Below are 27,542 nucleotides of genomic sequence, written 5' to 3'. Positions count from 1 at the left end.
CGAGAAGGAAAGTTTGCGTTGAATAGTACGATGTTTATTTGCAGACATAGTTTTCCTTTCATTTATGATTTCTTGGAAGTTGTACTCGTATCTTTAGACGTGTTTCAAACAAAAGACAGAGCTAAGTGTTGTTCTAACAATGAGCGTTTATATTTTGTTTTTGTAGCATGTTATTTAATAGTTAGAGGTAACGACGGACTTTAGATGCATCTAAGAACCGGTTTGCTGTCTTTATTATTTACCGTGTCGATACTCTAAACAAAATTAATTAACTTGTTCTCGATTATGTATTTACATCAAATCAATTGAAAAGCAAAACCTCGAGAGAAAAATAACGCAAATAAGTATATTTAACTGTATACTTACGATGAAAAGAGCAGAAATCATCCTGGTTGTTGCTGTCCCATATATCGCACATGGAGAAATAGTCATTTGTTGAACCCACACTGCTGTACGGCGAATGATCTCCATAGTAACCTGAAATACACTACATATGTAAACCATAATATTACTAGTCTATTCTTCTAATTATTTCGTACAACATATAAGTACACTGGGGCATCAAGCTACTCCTCATCTATATTTTTTTCCCATTCAGCATTGAACCTTGTTACTATAGAGATAAAGTTGAAAATGTATTAAGCTTTGCAGTAGTTTGAGGTGCTAGCGTTTGTACATTAGACAGAAAAGAGGACAATACCTAAGTGGACGGATGTCGGATATTGATAAGCTATTAGGGTCAGTGCTGTGATTAGTTCGAACAATACAGATACTAAGTTAAAGACGTAATTTGTTGTAAGTAGTATTTCTAACTTTAAACATAATGCGAGTTTAAAATCATTGTGTTTGATCATTCATAAAATAATGTGGCTCTCACCATGAGATTTTTCGAATCTAAGGTTCACAAAAAAAGGAGATTGGGCAAGAATGTATGAAGTTTGGTCCAAATGTCCACCACGAACGAGACCTATGTAATTAAATAGTCCACTTAATTTAGAGTAACTAGAGAGATTTAGAGTAACTAAGAAAGTAAAAAAAAAACAATGCCAAAAAAAAGTTATAGCCTAAAATGTATTCTTAATTTTCGGTAGTTTTTGCATGTTATCATTATTATTTTTTATTTTATTCTACTTCCATTTCCGCACTTTATCTAAAACTAAGATGAGATGTAAGAAAGACACATTTGCATATAAACAGCCCATATTTTTTTGCCCGATGGATCTACGAATCACTAACCAATTGAGGCGCCAGAAGTGCTTGAATATACTCAGCGGTGCCTGGATCTAAGAAAGATCGATGTAACTGGTGGTGTCTTCTCCCTAATAATGAACAATTCTATTTTGTCTGAAGTTACAGAAAGTACGGAAATCGAACATCACGAAAAGTAATTGAAAAAATGAAATTGAAAAGATCTATAAAATGTTTTATTTGATTTTGCTATAACTATTTTTTTTTACTTTCAGAACAAAAAATGTTCTATATTTAACGGGCTATCTAGCCATATAGGTCTCGTTCGTGGTGGACATTTGGACCGGAATCGCCCATTGTCCTTTGCTGACTTTTTTTCATATACTAGGCTACTTAATAACTTAACCAACATTTTAGCCAAAAAAACTAAAGAACACACTGTTCTTTCTTTAGAGACGTCTTAATAATTTTCGTCTCAAAGGATCAATATCATCCAAGAATTCCAACTCACCCGAATCTCCCCTATCAAGTGAGAAGCTCAAAGACACTCCTTCTTCCCTCACTAGAGGAACACTCAGCGGCTTGGACCGGTCACCGCTCTCGCCGCAACCGCTCGCTTCCCTCCGTTCAGGGTTACGATCTACCCGGCTGATGCGACGCGATGGCACGCAGAACACTTTTGAGCACATCAACCTAGGAATTACAACAATAATGAAGGTCATGATAATAATTGAAGACTGGAATTTAACTCAGATTTCGTTCTATAGATAAAAATTCGTGGATTACGTAGAATGCAACATAGAAATGTCTGCCTGACTCATCATCTTCGGGTCTTTATCTAGGTTGTCAGGCGTATCCAACTACAGTTCTATTCTGTTGTGATACGATAAGTCGAATATCATCGATTATATCAGTCCACTGTTGTCTAATACTGATTATAACAATACCCCTAAGAGCGGCAACCAATCAGGTGTTGTAAGTATACCAAGTATTTAAGCTAAATATTTTAAACAGCACTTGCAACTTTTGCTCCAAATTCGCTTGCAAGACAAATTCAGTTCACGCTGATTCATTATTATAGGTCTAAATTGGTTTAGCAGATTTGTAAATCTAACACAAAATATCTGAATTTCTTGATCATATACATGTTCTACATGATTGACAGATCACGATCAATCTAGATCGATTGGCCATGAAAGAGGCTCAAAAGAAAATCATTCTAATCTGAAAGATGAATCTACACTTTGATTTGTTTTGACACTAACTTTTTTAAACAGATTGAATCCCCAACTCCCGCGCAAGTTATAACTGTGCATTATTCACCTAAGTATACACAAAACTCAAAATATTTTAGAAAGTCACCTCTATTTTTACTTTCCATTGTCTAGTTTGCCAAGGCACATACAAGTATCGCATTATATTGAGCACAAACCAATAGAGAAGCTCATTAAACGGATCTGGCAAATCTTCTTTGCAGTTCATACTGGCCATTAAAAAATGCAGTATGATAATTAAGATAATGAATTCGACCTTATTAGCTACCGGTGGTTTCCTGTTTAATCCGCTGCTCTGAGGAACCACTTGTGCAGCCGAATAAAAATTCCTATTTTTTATATTCCTATTTTTTGGTGGGAAATCACCAAATGACCCTTCGTGCTGTGGGTGCAGCGTGAGGGAGTGTCAGACCCTAACTGACTAAAACCCACCATGTTCCTTCTTAAGCCCTTTACGTGCCTACCAGGGCTGTGCTAACGTTTTCGTTTTCGTTTTCGAACAATCCCGCAGCGCCTCAGGGTTCCTATCTCTTTACCAAATTACAATTCAATAGTTTTCGCTCCAAGCAAACCAAGTCATAGTATTACCTTCTAGGTTCATCCATGATGTGGATTTTCAACGATACACTCTTGTAGTTCATGGCGACCGCTCCAAATATCATCTCGCCGAGTACGTTCGCATCGGCCGCCGGTCCCTTGTACTGTGAGACAAAACAATACTTAAGATACACAATATTATTATGTTTGTGTTTAAGGCGAATGCAAGGTTGATAATGTAACAAACTACTTGTTAGTATGCTGTGCTACAGTTCTTTAGGGCATTGTTTTTGTAGTGTTTCTTCATTTCTTGTAAGAACGTAATACAGATACAATCATGGCTGCCTGTCAATCATTAGTGTACTTACAAATGAAAAAGATTATTTTGAAATGTAATACAAGTCTGTCAACACAAACACGATACAAGAGGAATTCCCACAGAAGGTGAACGAACTGTCAAAAGTTGCAACCAGAAACCGCGGAAATATTTGGCAAAGACACTTTTTCTAGCTATGCAAAGTGGTATTTTACTAATTTATTTTAAACACTAATTAAAAAGTAGTTCTTTTGCTTTTCCTGCGAGTTTGACCTCAAGAAATGCCAGTCTCATAACCATCCTCAAAAATGCAACAGTGGTGGTGCAAAGGGCATCGTGTACCATTCGACCTTCCAAAATAGTTGGAAGCAAAGCCCACACATTCATCAGAACGATGATGTACATGACAGGTGAGGTACAACCATCGCACGACCAAATACGTCAGTGGAGGCCAAAAATAAATATATTAATTCAGAGCTACTCCCACGCTCACGCAACATAGAAAACAAATATTTTTTTAAGAGAAAATATAGCCCAAAATTACAATTTCAAATCTATAAGGTTCGTAACTTTATTGATATAAAAATTCGCGACGAAACGCACCTTTTTCGGTAAGTGACAAATCCTTGTTCGGCAAAGGAAAATGGTAATTGTCAAGTTTAAAAATAACCACGTGAAAATTATGATACTTGTGATAAAAGGATACCATTTAAAAAAAGATTTTAATTTTCATTTCATATAGGTCCTAATGTGAAAAACACACCAGTTGTATAATCGCATCACAATATATTAACCGATATTATAGCACAGCCCACTAAGGCAGCCCTTTATATAGGTTTCCCGCACGGAACCCATCAATTTAGATTCCATATTAAGATAATAATGTCTATAAATACGTATTGGGTCTACAACTGACTGTCAGCGGCCTGGAGTTTAATAGGCGATAAATTATCATGTGACGAAGTGGATTTCTGAAGTAAATATAGTTGGGAGAGACAATTGTCACGACTATTATGGGACATGTAATGTCCATTAATTAGGATCCAGCTAAAATTACGGTCCGTCCGCACTCATAAGTCCCACTTACGGCACTCCTTATAATCGAAAAGGCTAACATCTTAAGTGATCTAAATATAGAATGCTCCAGTGATAATGTTAAATTGTCGGTCTTGTGACCGCTTCGCATGTCGATTGTTGTGATATTTTTAAACGTTTATCTCGAAGAGAAGTTCGCTCACACTCGTGTTTGTGTCGATGTTGTGCAGGATGTGATGTTCTGATAAAATTATTGACGCGTCAAAAGAAAGTTAAACCAAGAGTATGTCACATAAAAATCAATTTAAACGAAATATTTAAAAAAAAACTATATTTTTCTTCAACTGCGCAAAAGCGAATGCATTTCGAAAGCTGGATGTTGTCTACGTATCCATCTTACTAATTCCGATCCCACTTGTAACCATAACCGCTCCACATTGCCAAGAACATGATAATGATACTCAAGATTTATAGAGCGTCTTTGGATGACAAGACAAATTTTATAAATAAGAGAGATCTTAACTAGGTCGGATCTGGATGCGAAGTTTCAAGGATATACCGTTTGAGTAAATTGTTTCACACGGTGAAGTTACAATGGACTAAAATGGTGGCCAATGGCCATATTAACTCATTTATTTACTGCTATAACAAGTTCTCTGAGCAAATAAAGTTTAATCTTGACAAACAAAAACAAGAGTATATTAATTACGATGTGGCTAAAGCTTTTGTTCAACATTATCAGTTGTTATTGTTAGCTTTCTACGAGTAGCAACACGGGCTAGAGATAATCCGGTATGTAACGTCATCCACACACAATATCAAGTCCATTGGTATGCTATCTTATCGATAACAACAATAATACGTACCTAATTCGTACGTTAAATCTTTTGGGTTCCCCAGGGGCGTATACTTGGCCCAGTTAGAAATGTTTTGTAAAGAGGATGTTCTGTTACTTTTTTATTAATATTGCACGAACCGGTACGAACGTAAGCAGCTGGCTAGTCACGTGCTTCGAGTATTCGTGTCCGTATTATTATTATCACACGCTAAGGTAAACGGCCTACAAGCGTGAATCGGAGTTTCGGAAATGAACGATGTGTAAAAACATAATTCATTTTTAATATGACACGGATTAATTTGTTTAAGCTCAACAAAATTATTCCGCGATTAGTTACTTATCACATGATTTAGTCAAAAAAATGGAAGATGGAAGGGATGACGTCTTCGTTTGCAATTTAGAAAGCTAAATAAATACGATTTATATTTTATGTAAAATTGACTAAACATCATGTAAATTATAAAATTATAATGAGTTCACTAGGTAGTAGAATATTCAATTTTATCTAGACAGCAATAAATCAAATTCTGGGTCAATTAGTAACATAATTTCGTCGTTTCACACTTTCGTCCTTGCTCTTCTAAAAGTTTGCATAAGAAGAAAACTGTGTTGCACCTCGCATACTTCAGTAATCCCTTTATCACATGTTCTTGAAACAAAATATTTACGAGAATTCTTAAAATATCTCAGTGCATTAATACGTCAGTGTTTTCACCTATTCATTCATGTAGTCACTCAGTCTGACACAACTGTAGTGCTTTCTGTTATCAATAAGCAAACTTATTTTTGAATTTTATCTTCTGGATTGTACTTTACTATCAATATTTTTCCTGTTGATAACTTACGTCTGTATTTGACGCAGATTTTCTACGAAGTCAATGCATTATATGTAGAGGAAGTTATCTTTGGCAGTTAAAAGAAGCAGGAAAGTCCGTCTTCCTATTTACAATTCTATAGAAATATGTACATATGCATGTAAAATCTCTGATATTGCTGCAATCAACAATTCTCCGAAATGCTTCGCAAAAATAATATTTATTAGCTGCTAGCTGCATAGTGATATCGATCTGTCTTAATATATTATTCATATTGTTTGATATAACTAAAGATATTTTAACGGTCATATATCGTACTTTAGCAGCCCTACGCAGATCACTGCAAGTTTTTGAAACATTAATGTGACTTAATTTTCCCCCGAAAGCTTTTGAATAAAACCTAAGCGAATGTTGGAAACAAAAAAGACGCAATTAACATGTAATATTTACCAGATACGTGAACCCCTCGGACACCTCCAGAATGCATGGCACTTCATCCGACTGTCTGACGTTAGGCTTGTCATTTTTACTAGCTGGGATCTTCTGAACTGCAGCAGAGTCAAACAAGAGCTTCCTGCCTCTCCAATCGCACTCCTTGAATAGAAGCAACCGCACTTGCTCCGGATTTATCTGACAGGACCTGGTAGACAAAAAAGAAGAATATAAAATTCAATTATGGAAGGACATCGAACTGACGGCTAAAGATCAGAAGGAGTCTGATTCTTCTTCTTAGAGAGTCTATCGAAAGGAGTGGAAAGCCGTATGCGATACCTATATCCCTGATATATGAGGATAACAGGATGTCATCATCATCATAAAATAGTATTTATAGTATAACAGAGTGCATACGTTGGATTGAAATTCGTGCAACGTAATAATGAGTTTTATGCGAATCAATTTAGGTCACAATTTTGGAATGGCAAATCGGCCGAAGCGATTGTTGAAGCGTAATTATATTGAGCGTACATTGACGCATTGTCATCGGTCATCATTACGCATCGCATGGATCGTGCAACGAGCTACTGCGAAAAGAAGGCCGCTTTAAGGCAAATGTCAATGAACCATCAATGTGAGTGAATATCAAGAGATTATCCAGCATTTTCTAGCCTGCTCTCCCTAGACTTTGATGGATACTACTCTGCTGCACTATATTCTTTCAATGGCTAAGTGGTATCTGAATTATTATTTGACACAGCCACCATCAAAAAGGTTTTAACAGTTAGGGTTACATCCTGCACAGACTGCACTAAGCTACAGGATGTATCCTGTACTGCAAAACCAGAATTATTCTTAAACTATTAAGACTTTATTACTTTGTGCATTTTACGTAGAAATACATCACTAATAAACTAACAAAAATAGTGAACACACATCACAAAATCAGAAAACCTTCATATTCCTATTCCTATCTATAAGAATTTTATGATACAGCCACATAAATAACATTATCTGAATCTAAGAAAACTTACAAAGGATGACCAAAGCTTTCTGTGTTTTTCACAAAACTTAATGTTAATTGATAACTTAAACACAACACCAAGAATCCTACCTAGACCAGTAAATATTCTAAATTCTGTTAATCCAAAAGAAAATATTGTATATGAAAATATTCAATTAACTTACATTGTATTTTTTCCACAAATATTAATAAAACACCATAAATACTATCATTGCGTATGGAGGAAATCTGACAAAATGATTGAAACTTTCATTTAGACCCAAGTTTTAGTGATAAGAAGGGACTAATCAAAAGGGTGATATCTGATAAGAAGCCGGATGATAGGGGTTTTTAACAGATAATTAATTAATAATAATCAAATAGATAATACGATTGGTGATACAATAGGTACTTCATAGATAATGTGATGTAAACAAATGATTGTTTGTTTCAAGAAATATACATGTTACCTAAATCATTGTCAGAGGTAGTAACACAATAACTGTGTCTACAATATGTAAGCAGTATGTTGTCAATACAAAAGTAAACAATGTAAAAACTTTCTCTTCTCTTATGTTGCAATCACTACACTATTCCATTTGAGTGCCAATAATAATTTCAAGCACATATTGATGTAAGTACCATTCATATAAGTGTGTTGATGAATCAAACAACAGTAGCTGCATGAAACTGACACATCATTACCATTCAAAATATGCTCCATTACTATGCGATTGTCATTACTTGACTGAAACAAGTCCGCGCTGCTTCAAACTGAACATTGTACGGACTCTAATAAATAGAACAACTGAATTCATAATTGAATTCTAGACACAACCACTGCTCTTGCCTAAGATCTAACAAAAGCACAAAGTAAACAGTTGTTACCTAAATTTCATTTTATTTCATAGTCACATCAGCTGTCCTCACAGCTGCTCACCAAAATATCAAAGTTGCAATGTATGCAGTGACAAAACTGTGTCATGTACACTCACAGGTCAAAGAAATGCAACCACTGATAATGATTAACACTAAATGCACATCGATAGGCGAGTGTGAACGGACGAGCGTCCGTTTGCAGTGGAATGTGCTGGTGTACTAGCTTACATCTCATGTAAATAATAAGTAAACACAGAGCGCGACCCGCCCCTCTCGCGAGTGACGTGATCGCGCGCTCGCCTACGCCCGCGGCCCGCGCCCCGCGCGCTCATCACATGCTCGTCGCACTGCACTGCCAGACTGGCGTGCGTCACCACTTCTACGCGAAGGTCCACATAGTGCCCCCGTGAAGACCTGTCTCCCGGCACGGGTGAACACTTCGTGCGTCAACCCCACCACCGCATACCACACCACTCACAAAAATAGATTAAAATGAATGAGAAGTGTTTCATCATGACGTACCTGTCGCGGTTTCGTGCTTCGCGATCATCAAGTTTTCTCTTGAGAGAAAACAATTTGTCGAATAAAGCCATTGCTTCACACGTAACATCTCACCACATTTTTATTGCGGGCACTGCCCCAACATCATATATGCAATCTAATTAGAAAAGCATTGTTTAAAAAACTTTTTAAAACACTATATAATAATGTAAATAATATGTCAGATCACGTGCAAAAGCAAAAAGTCATATGATTTGGCATAGACTATAAGTTTTTACTTTTGCTGAAAGGTCAAGGTCAATAAAATCCATTATTTCCTGTACTTTCGATTTTACTTTTTATTTTAATGATTCCATATCAGGATCCAAAAGTTAAAATGAAGTATTAGTTTTGCTTACATTGGTCTTTGTTTATATTTTCAAAGAGACTCAAATGGAAAGAGAAATGTGAATAGCTCACCTCACCATAGACAAGTGATTCCCTTTAACAAAACATAACGTTACGTTAAACGCATCAATACAGCAAGTAAACTTGAAATAGTTTATTTTTCAGCGTTATTCTTCCAGCACATAATATGCACTATAATTTATGAAACAAGCAACAGAAGTAATTCACAAATATAGTGTGCTCCGTTCGGCCGTGTGATGGACGATTTCATTCAAAATTATTTTAATTTCTACGTGAATTGAAACGTTTTAAAGATGAATGATTGTCATATCATTGATGTTTATTTCAGTAATTTCTAGGTTAGAAAATAGTAAACAAATATAATACCAGTTCAGTACTTAAGTGCAATAAAACTTTAGGTAATAAAAATGTTAGCGTTACACGATATTTGTAATAAGTTGGAAGAATATAAAGCCAGTGTAGCTTCATCTTTACCAGAAATTAAGGACTTGGATGCAGCCTCCAAATCATTATTGCAAAGGTATATAAACTCTACGGAGTCAACAGATCCGTCTTCTCTCATAAGAATTCAAGCCATAATCGATTACATGTACGAAAAAATAAATATTGGCAATTGGAAGGAGGTAAAACTGTTTATAAGAAAATCTATAACTATTGCCACATACTTAAAGTTATTAGCTCATGTGAAATATTCGGGTGAAGATTCGGACACGATAATAAAGCAGGCGTTCAAGATAATAGACTTTGGCATTCTTTTTGGGTGTCCCTTGGACAAGGAACCACAATTGTTACAAAATTGTGCAAGTATTTTAAGTTCTGTCAATGTTCAACAAAGCACAAAGGTTTTCAAGGACTCGCCTAAAAGAGACAGTCATATAACCAACAACACTACAATTGAAGCTAGCAAATTCAATGCTACACCTATAGAAATTATAGACTGCCCAAGTATGGAACATTTTTATAAAAACTATATTTTATTGGAAAAACCTGTCATCCTGGACAACTGTGTCAATCACTGGCCAGCATTAGAAAAGTGGAAAGATCAAAATTATTTCATAAATCTTGCCGGACCACGAACAGTTTCAATTGAAATTGGAAGCAAGTACACAGATACAGACTGGACACAAAAACTAATAACAATAGAAGAGTTTGTAAAGCAGTATATTTATCAAACTGAAGGGCCGACCGGTTACCTTGCACAGTACCAATTGTTTGACCAAATACCTGAGTTGAAGAATGATATCAGTGAGCCTGAATACTGCTGTTTTTCTGACAGTAATGTCCCTGTGGATGTCATGGCTTGGTATGGTCCCAAAGGCACAGTTTCACCACTGCACCATGACCCAAAGAGAAACTTGCTCACTCAAGTTGTTGGTGAGAAACAGTTATTCTTATTTGCACCATCAGATTCTGAGTATTTGTACCCACATGAGCATGAGTTATTGAACAACACAGCACAAGTAGATCCAAGGCAGCCAGACTTAGATAAATATCCTAAATATAAAGGTGCTAAACCCTATTACTGTGTACTGAAACCTGGACAAATGCTGTATATACCACCAAAATGGTGGCATTTCGTTGAGTCGCTGTCCATTAGCTTTTCAGTAAGCTTTTGGTGGGAATGAGCATAATGTACAAACTTATTATTTATGTGTGGTGCTAGTTTGGCTTCTTTTCAAATGTCTGACTTTCAAACTATTGTGAAAAGAAAAATTATACTGATAGATTGTTAAACTTTCCACAGAAAAGCATTTTCACAACCATTATTCACATTTTTATTTTAGTCACCTAGAACATTAGCACTAATTAGACAAGTCTTTGATTTATGAAGTAATTTGGCAGCTAATTGAATAACAATTATCACAACCCAATATGCATAATTATTAGAGTAAGCAATAAAATACAAATAAATAAGATAAAAAATGGCTTTTTTAGAAACTTTAATAAATAACTGGAATCATTATAACATATTGGCTAATTTGTTTCATTTGTATTCACTGTTGATTGCTCTGCCAATGAGCATTCTTCTGACTTCTGATGTTCCGGCACCAATCTCGTAAAGTTTCGCATCTCTGAGTAGTCTGCCTGTTGGGTAGTCATTTATGTAACCATTACCACCTGGAAAGACAAAATTGTAAATTATAAATAAATGAAAAAAATAGGCATTTTAGAACTAGAACTGGTCTTATGACTACTGAGACAGTCATTGTTATGATGTGGGTAAATGAGTTTTTATATTTTTCCGTGCGTATTACGCACTTTGGCGACAAGCCGGCTCGAATATATTAGAGCTACGAGACTCGCCGAGGAAATTATTTCACATTATGTTCATTTAACTTCATTTTCTATCGTTTCTATAATTGTATCCACATACACAGTGCTAAGTACATATTAAGATTATGCTAATTAAAACCACTTTCACCTAACTTACCGAGTATTTGAATAGCATCCAAGGCGATTTGTGTGGCTTTCTCAGCGCAATACAGAATGACTCCGGCGCAGTCCTTGCTGTTCACGTGGCCTTCGTCACACGCTTTCGCCACGCTGTAGAGGTAGCTTCTGCACGCGCTCAGTGTCGTGTACATGTCCGCCATTTTACCCTGGAATTGGAATTATAATAACAAAACATATTACTACAACTAATGCTACAATGCGTCGGTAATTTAATACCTACCCACATAATAAGTCTTCCATTTCAAAATGGTCTGAGAGTTGTTTTTTTTTTCTTTTTCGTGCGAAAAACCGCGCCATCTCAAGCGAAAACGACAGATTTGCTTTTCTGGATATTGTACCCTAGGATAGCTCAAACCATACAGGCCCTGTACTGTGTATATTCTTTCTCTACCATTTGTCACTGAGATGATGTGCAAAAAGCGCCTATAGAAAAAGCATGATAAAGATCAAACTTTATTATTCTTACCTGCAACAACTGAAACTCGCCAATACTCTTGCCGAACTGTTTCCTCGTATGCGCGTACCCAAAGGAGGTATCTATCGCCGCCTGCATCAGCCCCACGGGCCCTGCAGCTAATACCAGTCGCTCTAAGTCTAGACCAGACATTAGGACGTACACTCCTTTGTTTACTTCTCCTAGGACATTTGTTGCTGGCACCTAGAAATAAGAGCAACTTTTTAACCTGTAGGTACCTGAAAATGCTAAAAGCTAGTTTCGACCTCAGTATCAGAACTGGGGAGGTATTGTGGGACAAATAAATAATGGTGAGCCTTTTTCAATCACTGATGGAAAGCTATACTCTTCACGAGTAACATAGACTATATTTATCCCGGTACAGTAGTTCCCACGGGAGTCGGGTGAAACCGCGGGAAAACGGCTAGTTTAAAATATTTTCTATCGATCACAAGGAACTAATTTGACAAACCATACCTTACAGTCTTCAAAAACCAGTTCACAAGTGTTGGACCCCCTCATGCCGAGCTTGTCTAATTTCTGCGCAGTACTGAACCCTGGGAAGCCCTTCTCTATGAGGAAAGCTGATATGCCATGCTGTGGTTTACTTGAAGTGTCTGTTTTGGCATAGACCTGTAATCAAAAGCAAATACATATTAAGCTGCAATTTTAGCTCATGGAAAATTTATTTTTGAAAAAGGAACATCCCTCAGATATTGGACGAATTTCAGGAACCAGAACTTGTTATTTAAATATCAATGATCCAAACTAATTACATTGGGACATTTTGCTAATATGCTTATCAACAGGCAGACTTTTGAGGAGCTTTAATCCTTAAAATATCTGACATATCGTTACTTTAATTAAATCCATACCACTAAAACATCAGCATCGGGTCCATTAGTGATCCAGAACTTGTTTCCATTCAGTACATAGTAATCGCCTTTCTTCTCCGCACGTAACTTCATTGATACGACATCACTACCAGCTCCCGGCTCTGACATGGCTAAGGCACCTATGTGTTCTCCTGAACATAGCTGTGAACAGAGGATTATGACGTCACAATTTCATAAGATCAAGAAAGAAAATTGGTTTTATATCGGCACATGTCTCAGCATTTTTCACTGTCAAATCATCGACCTTGTTACTGTTGAAATATAATGTAAAATTAATTTAAAATGCTGTGTCAGGAAGAGCCTTGATAAGCTCTGTATGGCTGTTATTTCTATTAAAGATCTTTGTATTTTTTTAAAGTGCTTACTTTTGGTAAATATTTGCTCTTTTGTTCATCAGTGCCGTTTCTGTTGATCTGATTCACGCACAAATTGGAATGTGCTCCATAGGATAGTGCTACACCACCGCTGGCTCTGAAATCAACGTTTTATATTGTTTATAATTCATCTTAATCAAGTTTAACACGCCATTTCCTAAATCGGTATAAGAAGGAGCGAACCCAACCCACTACCTAATGTTTGTTTTGCAAGTATCAATGGACCCATATTTGAAGAATAGTTATGTCTAAAATCCACACTGTTCACTCTGGATCCCTTCATGAACTAGGCCTGCAGTAACTCTTTCGAACAATCCCGCAGCCCCGGCACGCTTCAGGCCTAAGGGGTCCCGCTGGGAGAATAGCTAGGTCCCAGTAGGTAATACTAAGATTTTGGTGAGATTGGTGAAATCTAGAGATAAAAAGGTGTAATGTGCTACCTGGATAGTTCTTCCATGATAACACAGTGGTCTGAGTACTTTCCTCCGGTGCCGCCATATTCGGGATTCGCTGTTATGCCTGAAACATTCGACAATCGAAGTGTAAATTAACACGTGAGTATTAAAACATTAAATTTGTACGTACGAGTACCTATGTACCTACATTTGGAAAATACGACACCTTATGTAAAGGAAAGCGGTAATAATTCAAATTAATTCGCATTCATTTAACTTAACGCAGGTAGATATTTTCGTTCCGAGGTTAATTACCTCAGTGCAAAAAGGTACCTAAAGTTGCAGTTGTTAGTGCACTTTTATTTTCATGTGAATACCTTTTTTTATAAAAATTCTGAGAGATATTAAGGTACAAGTAGTACCTACTCCCCAGGTAGAGGATATAAATAACTTCACGTTCACTAATGGCAGGGCCGTGCCTACGTATCCATATAAGCAGCAACGATATATTTTGATCACACCTACTAAAAAGGTATATAAAAGTATACTTTACCCAAAAGCCCCATTTCGCCACATTTCTTCCAGAATTCTCTAAGCTCTACAAAATTATTTTCTTTGTCTATCTGTGCCGCTTTGGGTGCCAATTCTTTTTGCGCGAAGTCGAATACTGATTGCCGCAGCTGTAAAAAGAGGGCTCGCTTAGTTTATTCTGTACCTACTTACTTTAATCGTGATCGTGTTTGAGGGTAGACCTACAGTCACTATAGCCTTTACCAATCAATATTATCTACCACGCACTAGGTACACATAGGTACCTACCCTTAAAACCACCTGCTGCGCGTTGGTTTGTTCACGACTTTCTCAAAAACTACTGAACGGTATTCATCAATAAATAAATGGGCTCGTAAATGTTATAGAAGTTGTTTTGTGGTTACACATTTACTATTTATGATTTACCTACATATGGCCAAGTTCAAGGCCTCAACTTTGCAAGTCAACGCCTTATTAACAACTTTGATTTCTCTACATTTTCTCTAACTTCACTTCTTCATACTTAAGCAAACAATGTTATCTTGTTTTAACTGGTCAATATGTATATCTACTTATAGGTATATGAAATGGTAAATAACTATCACAATAATGTTTCAATAATATAATCATCGTACGACACTGAAGTTTAAAAACTATTATCAGTGGCGATATTATCATGAATGACTTCACTACAATAACAATTACATAAAATTCATGCCTTATTCAATACAGGGTCAACGATTACTTATTTATAAATTGAACTGTTCCATATTACACCATTTGAAAGAACATCAGAAATTATGACAGTAAAATAATCAAAGTATTTATAAAGTGTGAGGCCATATAGGCTCATGCACTATTATCGAACATTATTCAACTGTTGTATAAACAAAAACAACGCAATATACTCACTTGTTGCTGTTCACTAGAAAGTCCAAACACATGCTCATCAATCGGATAATGAGACATGCATCGCGTACCGGTTTTGCCCGTACATTGACGCAACAAACTCGTAACACGGCCTAAACGCACAGCCATAGTAATACGACCTTCCTTGTATGAAGTCAAAGCCGCACTGGAGAGAAAAACAAACCAAACCACTATCGGACCAATTTAAACAAATAAAATCAACTCTATATCTTCTTGATAAGGACGCAATTCGCTTGACAAACAAGATAACATGAAGGATTATGCTACATAATTACTCATTTAGTGATAAGGTCCAATTTTGATAACGGTTCACGTAACAAGAAAAAATATTTTGTCATATTCAAAAAGTATTTTGTTGCTAAGTATGCGGACGATGTTTAATTTGATGTTAAAATGTGGTGTTGATCAAGGTCAGTAATTAAACATTTAAATCACGACACCGCACGCAATTCCGTATCAAGTATGGACGTTAACTTTGATAAACAGGTATTATCGATGATAAAAGGGGGGGTGTCTATCACCTGCTCTGAGTATACCGTTATTAGTATGAGTAGGTAAAGTACTTTTACTACTAAGGCCCAAGTTCACCGACAATACATATGTCAGTTTTATGAAAACTGGTTAGCTTTCAATTTTAGGTAAGTACAAGTTTAATTTATTTAGGAAAATTATTGAAATTCCTGAGATAATGATTAAGTAGATAATTAACTAGATGGGGCGCTAATTAGCGACCATATCAAATAATCTTATCAATAGCGATAGGCTTTAAGAAATAACACTGAACAAATAGTCAAAAACAACACACCCAAAAAAATATCACAATAATGTTCTCTTCCTAATTCTATAAATGAAACACAAAATCAGTATCACTTTGATATTTATTTTACACTAACTTTAAAAGCACCTTTATTCACTAAAATTACAACAATTTATATTTAAACCTCTTATAAATTAACAATACGTCCCTTCACATTATTATGTATCGATTACGCAATTATAAAATAATACATATTAATACGTTCACATATTTGATTATAATCCATTGATCTTTTAAGATTTGCGTCACAAAAATTATGTAAGTAAATAAAATAAACGTCAAAAAGTGCCTCTTTTGTAACAGTTCTCATACACATAATTTGTATTTTACAAAAAAAATCTGTATCGAGATAAACGATTCATTTGAAACAACTAATAAAAAGAACTCTTTAGAATTATACCTCATACTCGCCATATGGAAAGTATAGAATTTATAGTAGACAAAATGAGTGTACACTATTTAAGGGAAAATAAACTGTGTAAACAGATACACTTGGTAAATAACGCGCATACAGGAATGTATACATATCACAAATAAATAAACATCCATAATTTAATCACAAAAATATTGCACTGCATAGATTTCGTTGCACAAACCAGAGGAAACAATTTTAAGTAATAAACAGAAATAAATAAAAATGATTTGTCAAAAATAAAATCCACATCTCGCCCCTTAAAAGAACTTAAAAATAGTTATGCAATCTCATTGTTATATTGAGTATGATTGTAGCTTAGAAAGATGAAAGAAAAAAAAGTGGCCTGATTTCATGAAAAACAGCGCAGGATAAAAATACTATCATAAAAAATAAAGTGTAAACCGCTTTAATTTCTTATTCTACTAAAATTAAAAATAGAATGCCATACCATAGACTTTAGTTGATTGAAAAAGTAAAGCACAGATTCATTAGCAGTGTCTATGGAACGCTTTGAGGCCGTAAGTATTGTGACAGTAAGTTATAAATAATACTTAGATTTAGTTTAGCTGCTAGTGGGATAGTTTAGTTGGTGTCCATCTTGGACTTCAGAGACTGGTAGTATTCGGAAAGTACCTTCCACGCTGAAGGTGCCATGAAGCCTTTGGGCGGCTCCTTACCGGCTTTAGCTAGACCTGAAATATTTATATAGGTTAATTGACTTTACAGAGACAGCCAGACTGAGGAGAACTATGTTTTTTTTTTCATTCTCTATCTACACAAAAAATAAACATACCAGTGTAATTAACTTTTCCCAAAGATATTTATCAGAAAATAGATTATTATTAGGTACATTAATGTGGTTACCTTGATCAATATCAGTTTTAATGGCAGATGGACTGCCCACAGATAATAAGTAAAGTTAATGCGACTTGCCAAGATTAAAAAAAAAGTAAAGCTTTTAGTGGTAGTTAAATCATGACTTACCTCTCATCCTAGTTCCGGATATGAAGTCGAAATCTTCTTTGCGAGTGGGGTCGAAGAACGCCATCTTGCCGACTGAAGTGTCGTAAGCGGCCACGCGGAACGGAATGATCTGTTTCAAGAGAGGGAGAGAAAATATTATAAAACATGTGTATGAATATTGAATAGACTATAGAAGAAACAACCGCTTTTGGTAAGATAATGTTGGAATTTCAGATTAAAAAATGAAGGAAATGGCATTTTAAAACGTACCTAAGTATATTCATCCAAATTTTGAAACAAAACCTAATTTCCTTGCAAACTTTGACTGGGTAAAGTTACCTGTATGTTGCAAAAATAATATTTTTATTTTGTCCCTTTCGAAGTTGGACTCAAATTGCTAAAAGGAAAATTAACGCAAAAACAACTCAATTTCAGTCCAAAAGCTTGTCCAGCTTGAGCAGACTACTAGAAAGACCATAGTCAATCCCACCTTCCCCTACAAACTGACCTCCAACTCATTAAGTCCTGGCGCCATTTTAAGCACCATAGCCCCGTGCCTGGGGTCGTACAGGTCTCCGCCGCCGCTGGGGTGCGGCAGGCCGGCGGGGTCGCGGCCCACGATGTAGTGGTTGGCGCCCGCGTTCATACGACATTTCGCGTGCCATTGTACCTGGAGGAACAAGGAAATGTTGGTTACAGGAAATAGTGTATAGCCTGCACTATTTTCGACCACATCATCTCTTACTGTCAGGTGATATAGATAGAAGAGCAGAAGAGTGGATTGTTATATTGGTATTCCAAAATTTGAAAAATGATTAGGCATTGGGAAGAATTATTAACGAAGCAGCTGACCAAAGACACGATTGATGGACTTGTATGAGAGTCGATATGGCTAAAAAGAATGAGATGGTGGCAGAAAGAAAAGTATATAGAAGAAGAATGTAATGGGATAAGGACCGGATGATGGTGAGTTGGGAAGAATTATTTTACGAAGTATGGACACTGTACATAAGGCAACAAAAAAAAAATGCAACGATTGTCCCGCTATTACTTCTGAAAAAAAAAACATTTACTCCATCATTCATTCTCAGATTAATAATATCTTTTTTGCAACTCATTTAAAACATCTTGACTTACCTCAGTAGGTCCAGCATACATCATGGGTGACGGGAAGATGGCCAGCACGGTGGCCTGAGGGTCCAATACTCCTTCGTTCAGCACAGCCTTATGTTGATTGATACGCACTTCTAATGGTACATCATCGTCTTTCGTCCAGCCGCCTGGTGGAAAAAAAAAATATATTGTTTTATTTGTGTCTTTGTATAGTATATTATATATAATTTTATATATATAATTTTGTTGCGGAATGCAGTCGAGTTTGCAAAAATTGTACCTAATAGTTCATCACAAAACATAAATAGGTATGTCCGATAGTGATGTCCACAAATTCGAGATGTAAGAGTGGCAGTTTTTGATCGATGATCTCACTTTTAGTACAGAATTAAAGATTTTGTAGTTATTTATTTTTGTGTCAACATATGTGTAACATGTTTTAGGAAACGCAAGAGTTTTTTTTATGGGATTTGTCTTTAATTTTTATGTCTGTCTAAATTTTTATGTCCCATACAAATTATTCATGCATAAACAAATGATAATCAAACTATACTTCGGCCGTTCAGAGAATGCGTTCCTGACACCTATCAGTTAGTCACGACTAGTGATGGGCACAACATAACACTGAGTTCGTTACCGTTCCTTCAAAATGAACCGCCGCATTATTTTAAGATTATTTTCGTTTTAAATTGGCGGAATCATTTGTTTTATATTTTAGTTATTTAAGTGGAAACCAAAAAAAGGTAATATTCATATAATAAAATTGTTTTATTTATTCTTTGTTACAAGTACATTGAATTGAATGTGCGAACAGAATATTAATCAGACTCCGATTTGCTTGAGGAGGTGGTGTCTTCATCATCATCTTCGCCTACATGTATAATTATATTATTATCAATAACAGAATCAATCCTGATATCTCGGTCTAACAAAAGCCGGGTAATCAAATAAAAACAGATCGAAAACACTTGAAAAACGTGGTCTATGCGCACGAAACGACAACGGACGACTGTTTTAGCGTCACAAAATGGCGGCCCATAACGCCATTTGGGGTTACCATTTTTAATCTAAGTATAAAAATGCGGTTTGGTCATAGTTTTATTTTTATATTTCATAAACGTTATAATTAAGTCTTATAGTCCATTATTTTCCAATTCTTAAAAAGAAAATCAAAACGTATTATTTTATATTATAACTGTATAAGAACAGATTACGATACTTGCCTGTTATTTTTAGCACAGCACTACAAAATATAAACCGCTGACATAACCTTGTAATAGCGCAGTATAGATTTAGAAAAATATTGTTTACCAAGTTATTTGACACTCAGTTTGGCACAAAATTATAACATTCATTGATTATTGATATAATAATGTTGTTTTAATGCTCCTCAATTGTTAAAACGGTAAACAACCAGCAAAAATATTTTTATCGTAACTGCAACGCCATTGCAAAGTTACGTCGTCAGTTCAATCGCGACGTGTCAGGAACGCATTCTCTGAATGGCCGAACTATAATGAAGCTATATATTACCGAGAGGATGTAACAAGAGCACAGGTTTCTCGAAGCCTCGCTCCACGAGCTGACGATGCGTGTCCTGCATCAGCAGCGCGTGACCGTTGTGGATGGGGTTACGAAGCTGAAACAATATAAATAATATTATGATAAAGTACTTGGTTTAAAAGGCATAAATATGGGTGCACAGCCTCATAATATAATAATGAGTATTTAAAATTCATGCGAGATTAGAGGTGCAATATGATGTCCCATATACTCTTTGATATTTTACAAGTAACCGTAATACGCTATTTTGTCATGGCAGTAATAAAATTGCTTTAAAAAAATCTTCTTAAACCACTACCTGACCGTATGTCGGCTTTTGCAACACAAGTAAGTCCCGGTACTAAGAATTCACAAAAGTCAAACTAAAAATTATTTATGGAAATTGGTCACTTTTTACGTCAAGAATGCGACAACATCCCAAATCATCCCTTTACTACTCCCTAGAGTTAACAAAAAAAAACTACTTATAACATTGTCATAGAAAGTTCTCATTTTTTATTCACCTGGAAAGCGAACACAGCATCAGCCTCCAACTCCTTGAACTTCTGCCTCAGCTCGTTGGGCGTCAGTCGGTACGAGTCCAGGCCGTCGTTCCAGCGAATACGCTCGAACACTTCCAGGTTGCCGCCCACCAACCAGTCACCTGCTTCTTTGATCATCTAGAAATATTAGAACCGGTTATTCATCATCTGCAGTAGCGGCTTTAGGGTAGGGCGCGGTTGGGCGACGGCCCAGGGCGCCGGATGTAAGGGGCGCCACAGTGGGCGTCACAGGCGCCCTAACCAATCCTTGATCAGAATGTTACTCCTATACTATTTTTATTTTAAATTTCATCAAAGATCGCAACCTACAAGAACTGTATCCAAATGTATGGATAGCATCAGGGCCGTCTAAACCTATGGTGCAGAGTGTGCGATTAAACCGGGCGCCGCGGGCTCAGGGGCGCCCGCGCCGCGGTACGCTCCTGGACCAAGAAATTTCAATTAAATTAATGTATTGTCGTATAATGCCGGGCGCGTTAGATTTGTCCAAAGGCCATACAGGCCTAGGACATTAGATTCCATAAGACGATCACTCAACTTGAGAAGATTAGAATCAAATAGGTTTTTCAATAACAATCTTTAAAACCACCAACCAAGTCAATTCCTAGCCAGTAAAAATAATAAACATGGGATTGCTTGCGTTATATGGAAGTTTAGCCTTGTAAAATGTGAAATAGACAAGCAAATTTGCTGCAGACTTCGAAGAAAAAAAAAAGCGCTCACTTCGCTCGCGGTTTCTTCTTTATTTCTAATTTCTTCTGCGTTTACTTTTAGAGTTCTCAATTTAACAAAAAGTTGGAGCACCGAAGAAACAAACACATACAGCTGACTGTCGATCCAGTCACGGTTTCTTTTAATTTGTGTTTAATTTCGCGTTCAATTTGAGAAATTCTCGATCAAACACTACTTTTATGTCCCAAAACTCTAAAATTATCGCGCTCGCTTCGCTCGCGATTTCTTTACTTCACATTTGCCTTTTATTATATATGTTTAGGACTTTTACTGATCCAAAACTCAAAAATTTTCGGGCTTGCTTCACTTTACAGTTGTTTTTATTTTTCATTTATTTTTAGTCTACCCTAGCAAAAAGGTAGCGTCGTTTTTAAGTCCTTTTATTAATAAGAAAGTAAATTCTAGTTCCCATATGAACTTTCTTATTTACGGGACAACTTTAAGTCCCAAAATTTTAATACATAGGCGCCAACACCAGCAAAGAGTTATGTATGTTTGGGTTACATTTTAAGTAATTTTTGTTTTGAGTTCCAAAATATAACAAAAAATTTCGCGCTTGCTTCGTTCGCGCAATCAGAAGCTCTGTTCACGTGGTTTGCATTCACCAACCAGCAATAACTTATGTACGATTGGGCTATATTTTACGTAATTTTTGTTTTGACTTGTTAACTATAAAAAAAATTCGCGCTCGCTTCGCTCGCGCAATTGGTAACTACAAATGTCTCTGTTTTTCGTATGGGTTTGAATTGCAGTTGGAGGGCGACGTAGTAATCTCGCCCAGGGCGCTGGTAGAGTTAAAACCGGCACTGATCATCTGCCTAGCCTTTTCACAATCAAGATCAGCAGTGTTTTGCATGGAGCTACCGAGAACAATTTATTGTTTAGGAAATTCTTTGCGCAGATCAATGTTTTGTTTATCGATATGATTAATTTATTAGTTATCTGTTCTCTATATTCTGTTTGTTGTTTAGACGCGTCAAGGCGTCACAAGTAACGATCATCGCTATATCACGGTCAACCCAAAAGAAAGCTAGCTTTAAGGAATTTAATCGTGTTTTCAAAATTTGACTATTCACACACTGTCTGAGTAACAGTATGTTACCGACATTAAATGTGTAACGAATTTTCTCCTGCAAAAGATCAAAGTTATCTATGAATTGTAATGCCATTTCTAAGATTAGATAACATAAGATGTTACACAGCCTACCTTACCTAAAAAGAGAATCTCTTACCTTAATATAAGGATGTCCAGCATCATAAATCCCGAACTGTCTGGAACATCTCTCCTCCTTCCTATGTGGGTAGAACTCCGGAGATCTCAGGACCGCAATAGCTTTGCCATTATAAGTCAACGCGATGGCATTCGCTCCTGTCAATCGGTCTTTAGTCTCCGTGTCCACTGGGAGTACCACGGGCACTGATTGGTTGACCACAGACCCGTCGGGAAGGGTTAGGCAGTTTGAATGCAGTGCCTGAAATTGGCAAAGAACGTTGAATATGCGAGTTGGAACTTTATTTTGATGGGTGTAAAGTTTATTTTCGTAATTCCTTTGTAAAAATGGTAAGCCTGAACTTTATAACGATGGAGGTAAGTTTATTTTTGTAGTTCATTGTAAAGAATTTAGATTTTCAACGTTATGTTGATGTATGTAAGGTTTATTTTTGTGAGTAACTTATATAGAAAGGATTAGGTACCTAAGTAACAATAGTTGCTTTATTTGTAGTTGCGTTATGGTTATATTGCCATAATGCAGAATACAAATCTTGCGATTACGTCAAAGTAGACACAGGTTTAACCTGTTTTGCAATGCTTGATGACTTGGAATAATATTTTGAATTCTTAGAATCTCTTTCTACCCACATACTAATGAGGGTGTCAGGGAAAGTATGCAGTAGGTATATTAAATACTTACTTGTAGATATTCGTGTTCCCTCATGAAACCTTTAAGTGGGTACGCCCAACCTTCTGACAAAACCTGAAACAAGCAACCATGTTCATATAAATCTTAACCGACTGCCGGAAGATTGTAATTGTACTGCCTTTATTATGCAAGTTATAGTACACAATTATATTATCTTTTATGTTTTTAATCTAGTATTACGCAAGTATATAATCTAGAGATAAAAACAGTAAACAAGTAATAAGTAATTATACAGGATTCATATCGATGCGTAAAAATTCCACTAGGTTAAATTATTTGGGATTTATGATATACAAGCATGACTTGTGGAAAGTAAATCTCAAACAGATAATTTTATAATTAAATATTTTCCTCATTCCTTAAAAGTGCTGTCAATGTTTTTTTTTTTTTTATAAACAGATGCTTCAGTATTAATAACTACTTAATATTTTATATGCGAAAGGAAACAAACCTTACTCTGTCGGTCATGCTAAAACTAATGATTAATTTAAATGGAATTTGATCCACACGTAGAAATTCCATTTAGGCATTTCCCATGTGAAAGACATAGGCTACTTCATTCCAAGTGCGTTAAGTTGTTGCCGGTGGAACGGCAGACAACAGCTAGTCTTTAATGTATTTAAATAAGTGACAGTAAGCACTTATATACGCACAAAAACCTCATCTCAAACGCTTTAAACTCCCTATGTATTAGTATGTATAAGCTCATCAGATTGCCATCCCATCGGAATATGAGAGTGAAGGAATAGTGAGTGCACCTATGTCTGCGCAAATGCTTGTGCACTATAATATGTCCTGCGCAGTTGGCTAATCCCGATAATCGGCTAAGAGGATATCATCATCATCACATAACCTCAGTACATTTTGTCTTACCTGCACCCACTGTAAGTTCAAAGTATTGATTTCAATCTGCGGTAGTCTGGCCGCCTCCTCTATAGCACTGGTCAGTCTGTTGCCGTATATGAATAGCTCTTCCACGCCTTTGCGACTGTTTTCGAAGCATGGGATGATACCCTAGAAATGATAGAAAATTACATATGTGTAAGTCAATAAATACAAAAGGGTTGAAGGAGAAAGATGGGTGCATTGTGTGAAAGTCTATATGGCTGGAAAGAATGCTATTTGTGAAATGACGGCAGATTTAAGAGTATGGAAGAAGACGTGCTGCGCCGACCTCAAATATAAGGTGAAATGAGGTTTGATTTGCGAAGGTATTCTACTATTCAGGTCCATGAATCATGAATATTATACTTGTCCCAGCTTTAAGCAATAAAGTCGCTGGAAAAATTACAATAATTTTCAAGACAGGAACCAATTCAAGTCCTTCGATATTTTTCTATGCAATACGTTTACAAAACATTTGACATCACAAAATAACTCCAAGGCCAATAAAATCATTTGTTACAATCACAATAAATTTAACTTGATTTCTGCCAACAATTTAATTGAGACTGTCAATAAAATTGCAATTAATTTTGAAATTGCACCAGGAAGTTATTAGGTCTAGAGGTATTTTATTCTTTCAATAAATATAACAGTCATGAATTTGCAGTATTTTGACCCTGAGAATTGAAGGGTTATATTATTGTAGAAAAATAAAACAAAATCTTTTGAACACTTTCAATTACGTGGGAATTTTGAGTGAATAAATAAAATAAGGATAATAAAGACAAAGATTTTTCATGATTGTTCAAGGTCTGGAGAAAGGCAGGAAATATATCGAGGCTAAGTTGTTGTAATTTAATTAAAATGAATCATGTGAATGGATTAAAATTATAACAATAGTCTGTTAACCTGTTCAGTGTGTGAATCGTTTTATATCATTTTGTTTTGTTTACGTCTTTCTAGAAGTAATATACAGGAGGTTTTTCAGTTTATAACAAAAGACAGCTTATTAAGATCAAGCAGGTTATCTTGATCTTAATAAAGCTTATAATCAAAATTCTTCTGTATAATGTTAAATGTCAACAAAGTTATCTGCATAACTTGGCAATGCTTTTATTATTCTTGACGTTATATCTTTGGCAGAAAATATTTCCTAGTTCATAATAATGATCAAGTCAAGCACGAATAACGAATAAAGATGAGGTTAAATACTAATAATTTATTAATTTTAATTTAAGTTTATTTAAAAATATGTGTAAGTATAACATAAAATAAAATAGACTTGAATACCATAATGCCCTGTTAAAAATGTATTACCGTTACTAGCCTATTTTTAATTTACCTGCATCAAATGATTAGGTAATTTTCCTTTACCATTGAATCCCAAAAATACATCAACGAATCGATAAGAGCAACATTTATTGAGCGAAACAAGGAGACAATTGACTTTGAACCTTATTACAAGCACATTAAAGTTCATATTTACCTGTGACTCCAGTAACCGTACGACGTGCATGGTAGACTCCTCAATGGAGTCTCCCACAGTCTGAACAATAAGTTCCGGCGCTTCGGGACGCTCATATTCTTGTGTGATGCCTGTGAAACCCTGGGAAAGAAAGACAACGATATAAAGTCTGTTGAAAATGATGAAGATGAAGTCTGAACTCCAACTATTATTATAACTGAGAATTATGAAAGTAAAGCTGAAATGCGAACTAATATGCGAATGCGCGATTTGATTTTCACAGGATCACGTTAAAACAGCTGAACCAATTTTTAGAAAATTTGACATGAGATAAATGAGACATAAAAAAATATTACAGGATTTTACTCGACTGCCAAGAAGAGATATGGTTTTATCATAGACTGCGCGTGAGGCGAGGGAATAGCCAGTATTCGGAACGTCTCTGCATAGGTACAGCTACGAGTGAGGCACGTGTAATTTTTATGTAATTGTGTCATGAGACCAACGTAGATATTCTAATAAATTACCAAAATAGACATTTAAAGTCGTTTAAATGTATATTTTTGTTATACCATTATCCTGTTGTTTTATATTCTGAATAATACTTTGTAGACTTAATTTTCTAGGCAAGAATAATTATTACTATTTATGAAAACATAGAATTAATTGTTTCAATATTAAATTAAAAACGTAGATATTAAAAAAAAAAACTAAATAATACTATTAATTATTATTCAGACTTATAAAATAAAATACGAATTTGTTTTAATTTTAAATAATATTTTATTATTGACTTTTTAATATTTATTAATGAGCCCCTGTATTTATAATATAGCCATGTCATTGTATGAATATTCCAAATAATATATTAAAAAAATAAATATTAGCAAATGAAAGACTATTAATCTATACTAATATAAAATACTAAAGGCTCCGAAACTACTAAATCGATTTGAGAAATTCTTTCCCTGATGGAAAGCTAAACTCTTTCCGAGTATCATATTTATCCCGTACGGGCAGGCAGTAGTTCCAACGGGACGCGGGTGAAACCGCAGGAAAACGGCTAGTACGCTATAAACTATAGGTGTTCTGGCGCATATATAATATCTTCATTTTATTTGTCATTTTCATCATATTTGCATATACGGCAATAGGCTTAATTATACTTCGGCCGTTCAGAGAATGCGTTCCTGACACCTATCAGTTAGTCACGACTAGTGATGGGCACAACATAACACTGAGTTCGTTACCGTTCCTTCAAAATGAACCGCCGCATTATTTTAAGATTATTTTCGTTTTAAATTGGCGGAATCATTTGTTTTATATTTTAGTTATTTAAGTGGAAACCAAAAAAAGGTAATATTCATATAATAAAATTGTTTTATTTATTCTTTGTTACAAGTACATTGAATTGAATGTGCGAACAGAATATTAATCAGACTCCGATTTGCTTGAGGAGGTGGTGTCTTCATCATCATCTTCGCCTACATGTATAATTATATTATTATCAATAACAGAATCAATCCTGATATCTCGGTCTAACAAAAGCCGGGTAATCAAATAAAAACAGATCGAAAACACTTGAAAAACGTGGTCTATGCGCACGAAACGACAACGGACGACTGTTTTAGCGTCACAAAATGGCGGCCCATAACGCCATTTGGGGTTACCATTTTTAATCTAAGTATAAAAATGCGGTTTGGTCATAGTTTTATTTTTATATTTCATAAACGTTATAATTAAGTCTTATAGTCCATTATTTTCCAATTCTTAAAAAGAAAATCAAAACGTATTATTTTATATTATAACTGTATAAGAACAGATTACGATACTTGCCTGTTATTTTTAGCACAGCACTACAA

At 35.5% G+C, this 27,542-nt stretch overlaps 4 protein-coding genes across 7 annotated transcripts in view; 1 reads left to right on the top strand and 3 right to left on the bottom strand.

The window, feature by feature from the left end:
- LOC124630399 (folliculin-interacting protein 2) overlaps positions 1-9,053 on the bottom strand; it is a 35,369-nt gene extending 26,316 nt beyond the window's left edge. The window contains exons 1-5 of one of the 3 annotated variants that reach the window (XM_047164277.1): positions 8,843-9,053; positions 6,454-6,643; positions 3,051-3,163; positions 1,700-1,881; positions 367-477 (exon numbers count right to left, since the gene is read on the bottom strand). In XM_047164277.1, the coding sequence (XP_047020233.1) occupies positions 367-477; positions 1,700-1,881; positions 3,051-3,163; positions 6,454-6,643; positions 8,843-8,913 (667 nt within the window). In that variant the 5' untranslated portion in view covers positions 8,914-9,053. Of the gene's footprint in view, positions 1-366; positions 478-1,699; positions 1,882-3,050; positions 3,164-6,453; positions 6,644-7,626; positions 7,734-8,329; positions 8,556-8,842 lie in introns of those variants that run through there. The other 2 variants (XM_047164278.1, XM_047164279.1) reach the window with 2 other exon arrangements.
- Positions 9,054-9,530: 477 nt separating this feature from the next.
- LOC124630397 (bifunctional peptidase and arginyl-hydroxylase JMJD5) lies at positions 9,531-11,199 on the top strand. Its single transcript, XM_047164276.1, has one exon. It carries the CDS (start codon positions 9,637-9,639, stop codon positions 10,852-10,854), a length of 1,218 nt encoding a protein of 405 aa, XP_047020232.1. The 5' UTR covers positions 9,531-9,636; the 3' UTR covers positions 10,855-11,199.
- LOC124630396 (isovaleryl-CoA dehydrogenase, mitochondrial) lies at positions 11,153-15,423 on the bottom strand. The gene is made up of 9 exons (XM_047164275.1): positions 15,246-15,423; positions 14,356-14,482; positions 13,848-13,926; positions 13,399-13,504; positions 13,013-13,174; positions 12,615-12,770; positions 12,150-12,341; positions 11,661-11,829; positions 11,153-11,347 (listed from the first exon to the last, which is right to left on the bottom strand). Exons 1-9 carry the CDS (start codon positions 15,369-15,371, stop codon positions 11,214-11,216), a joined length of 1,251 nt encoding a protein of 416 aa, XP_047020231.1. The 5' UTR covers positions 15,372-15,423; the 3' UTR covers positions 11,153-11,213.
- A 700-nt stretch (positions 15,424-16,123) lies between these two features.
- The window catches only part of LOC124630395 (bifunctional 3'-phosphoadenosine 5'-phosphosulfate synthase), a 34,226-nt gene continuing 22,807 nt past the window's right edge, over positions 16,124-27,542 (bottom strand). For both annotated transcript variants that reach the window (XM_047164274.1, XM_047164273.1), the window contains exons 5-14: positions 25,702-25,821; positions 24,204-24,344; positions 23,322-23,384; positions 22,641-22,880; positions 20,638-20,793; positions 20,105-20,210; positions 18,596-18,738; positions 17,967-18,128; positions 17,480-17,588; positions 16,124-17,187 (exon numbers count right to left, since the gene is read on the bottom strand). In XM_047164274.1, the coding sequence (XP_047020230.1) occupies positions 17,078-17,187; positions 17,480-17,588; positions 17,967-18,128; positions 18,596-18,738; positions 20,105-20,210; positions 20,638-20,793; positions 22,641-22,880; positions 23,322-23,384; positions 24,204-24,344; positions 25,702-25,821 (1,350 nt within the window). In that variant the 3' untranslated portion in view covers positions 16,124-17,077. The remainder of the gene's footprint in view (positions 17,188-17,479; positions 17,589-17,966; positions 18,129-18,595; positions 18,739-20,104; positions 20,211-20,637; positions 20,794-22,640; positions 22,881-23,321; positions 23,385-24,203; positions 24,345-25,701; positions 25,822-27,542) is intronic.

The sequence above is a fragment of the Helicoverpa zea genome, chromosome 5, assembly GCF_022581195.2.
Source record: "Helicoverpa zea isolate HzStark_Cry1AcR chromosome 5, ilHelZeax1.1, whole genome shotgun sequence".
NCBI classification, from domain to species: domain Eukaryota; kingdom Metazoa; phylum Arthropoda; class Insecta; order Lepidoptera; family Noctuidae; genus Helicoverpa; species Helicoverpa zea.
Note: the sequence above shows the minus strand (reverse complement) of the source record. Positions and strands in the feature narration are given on the sequence as shown.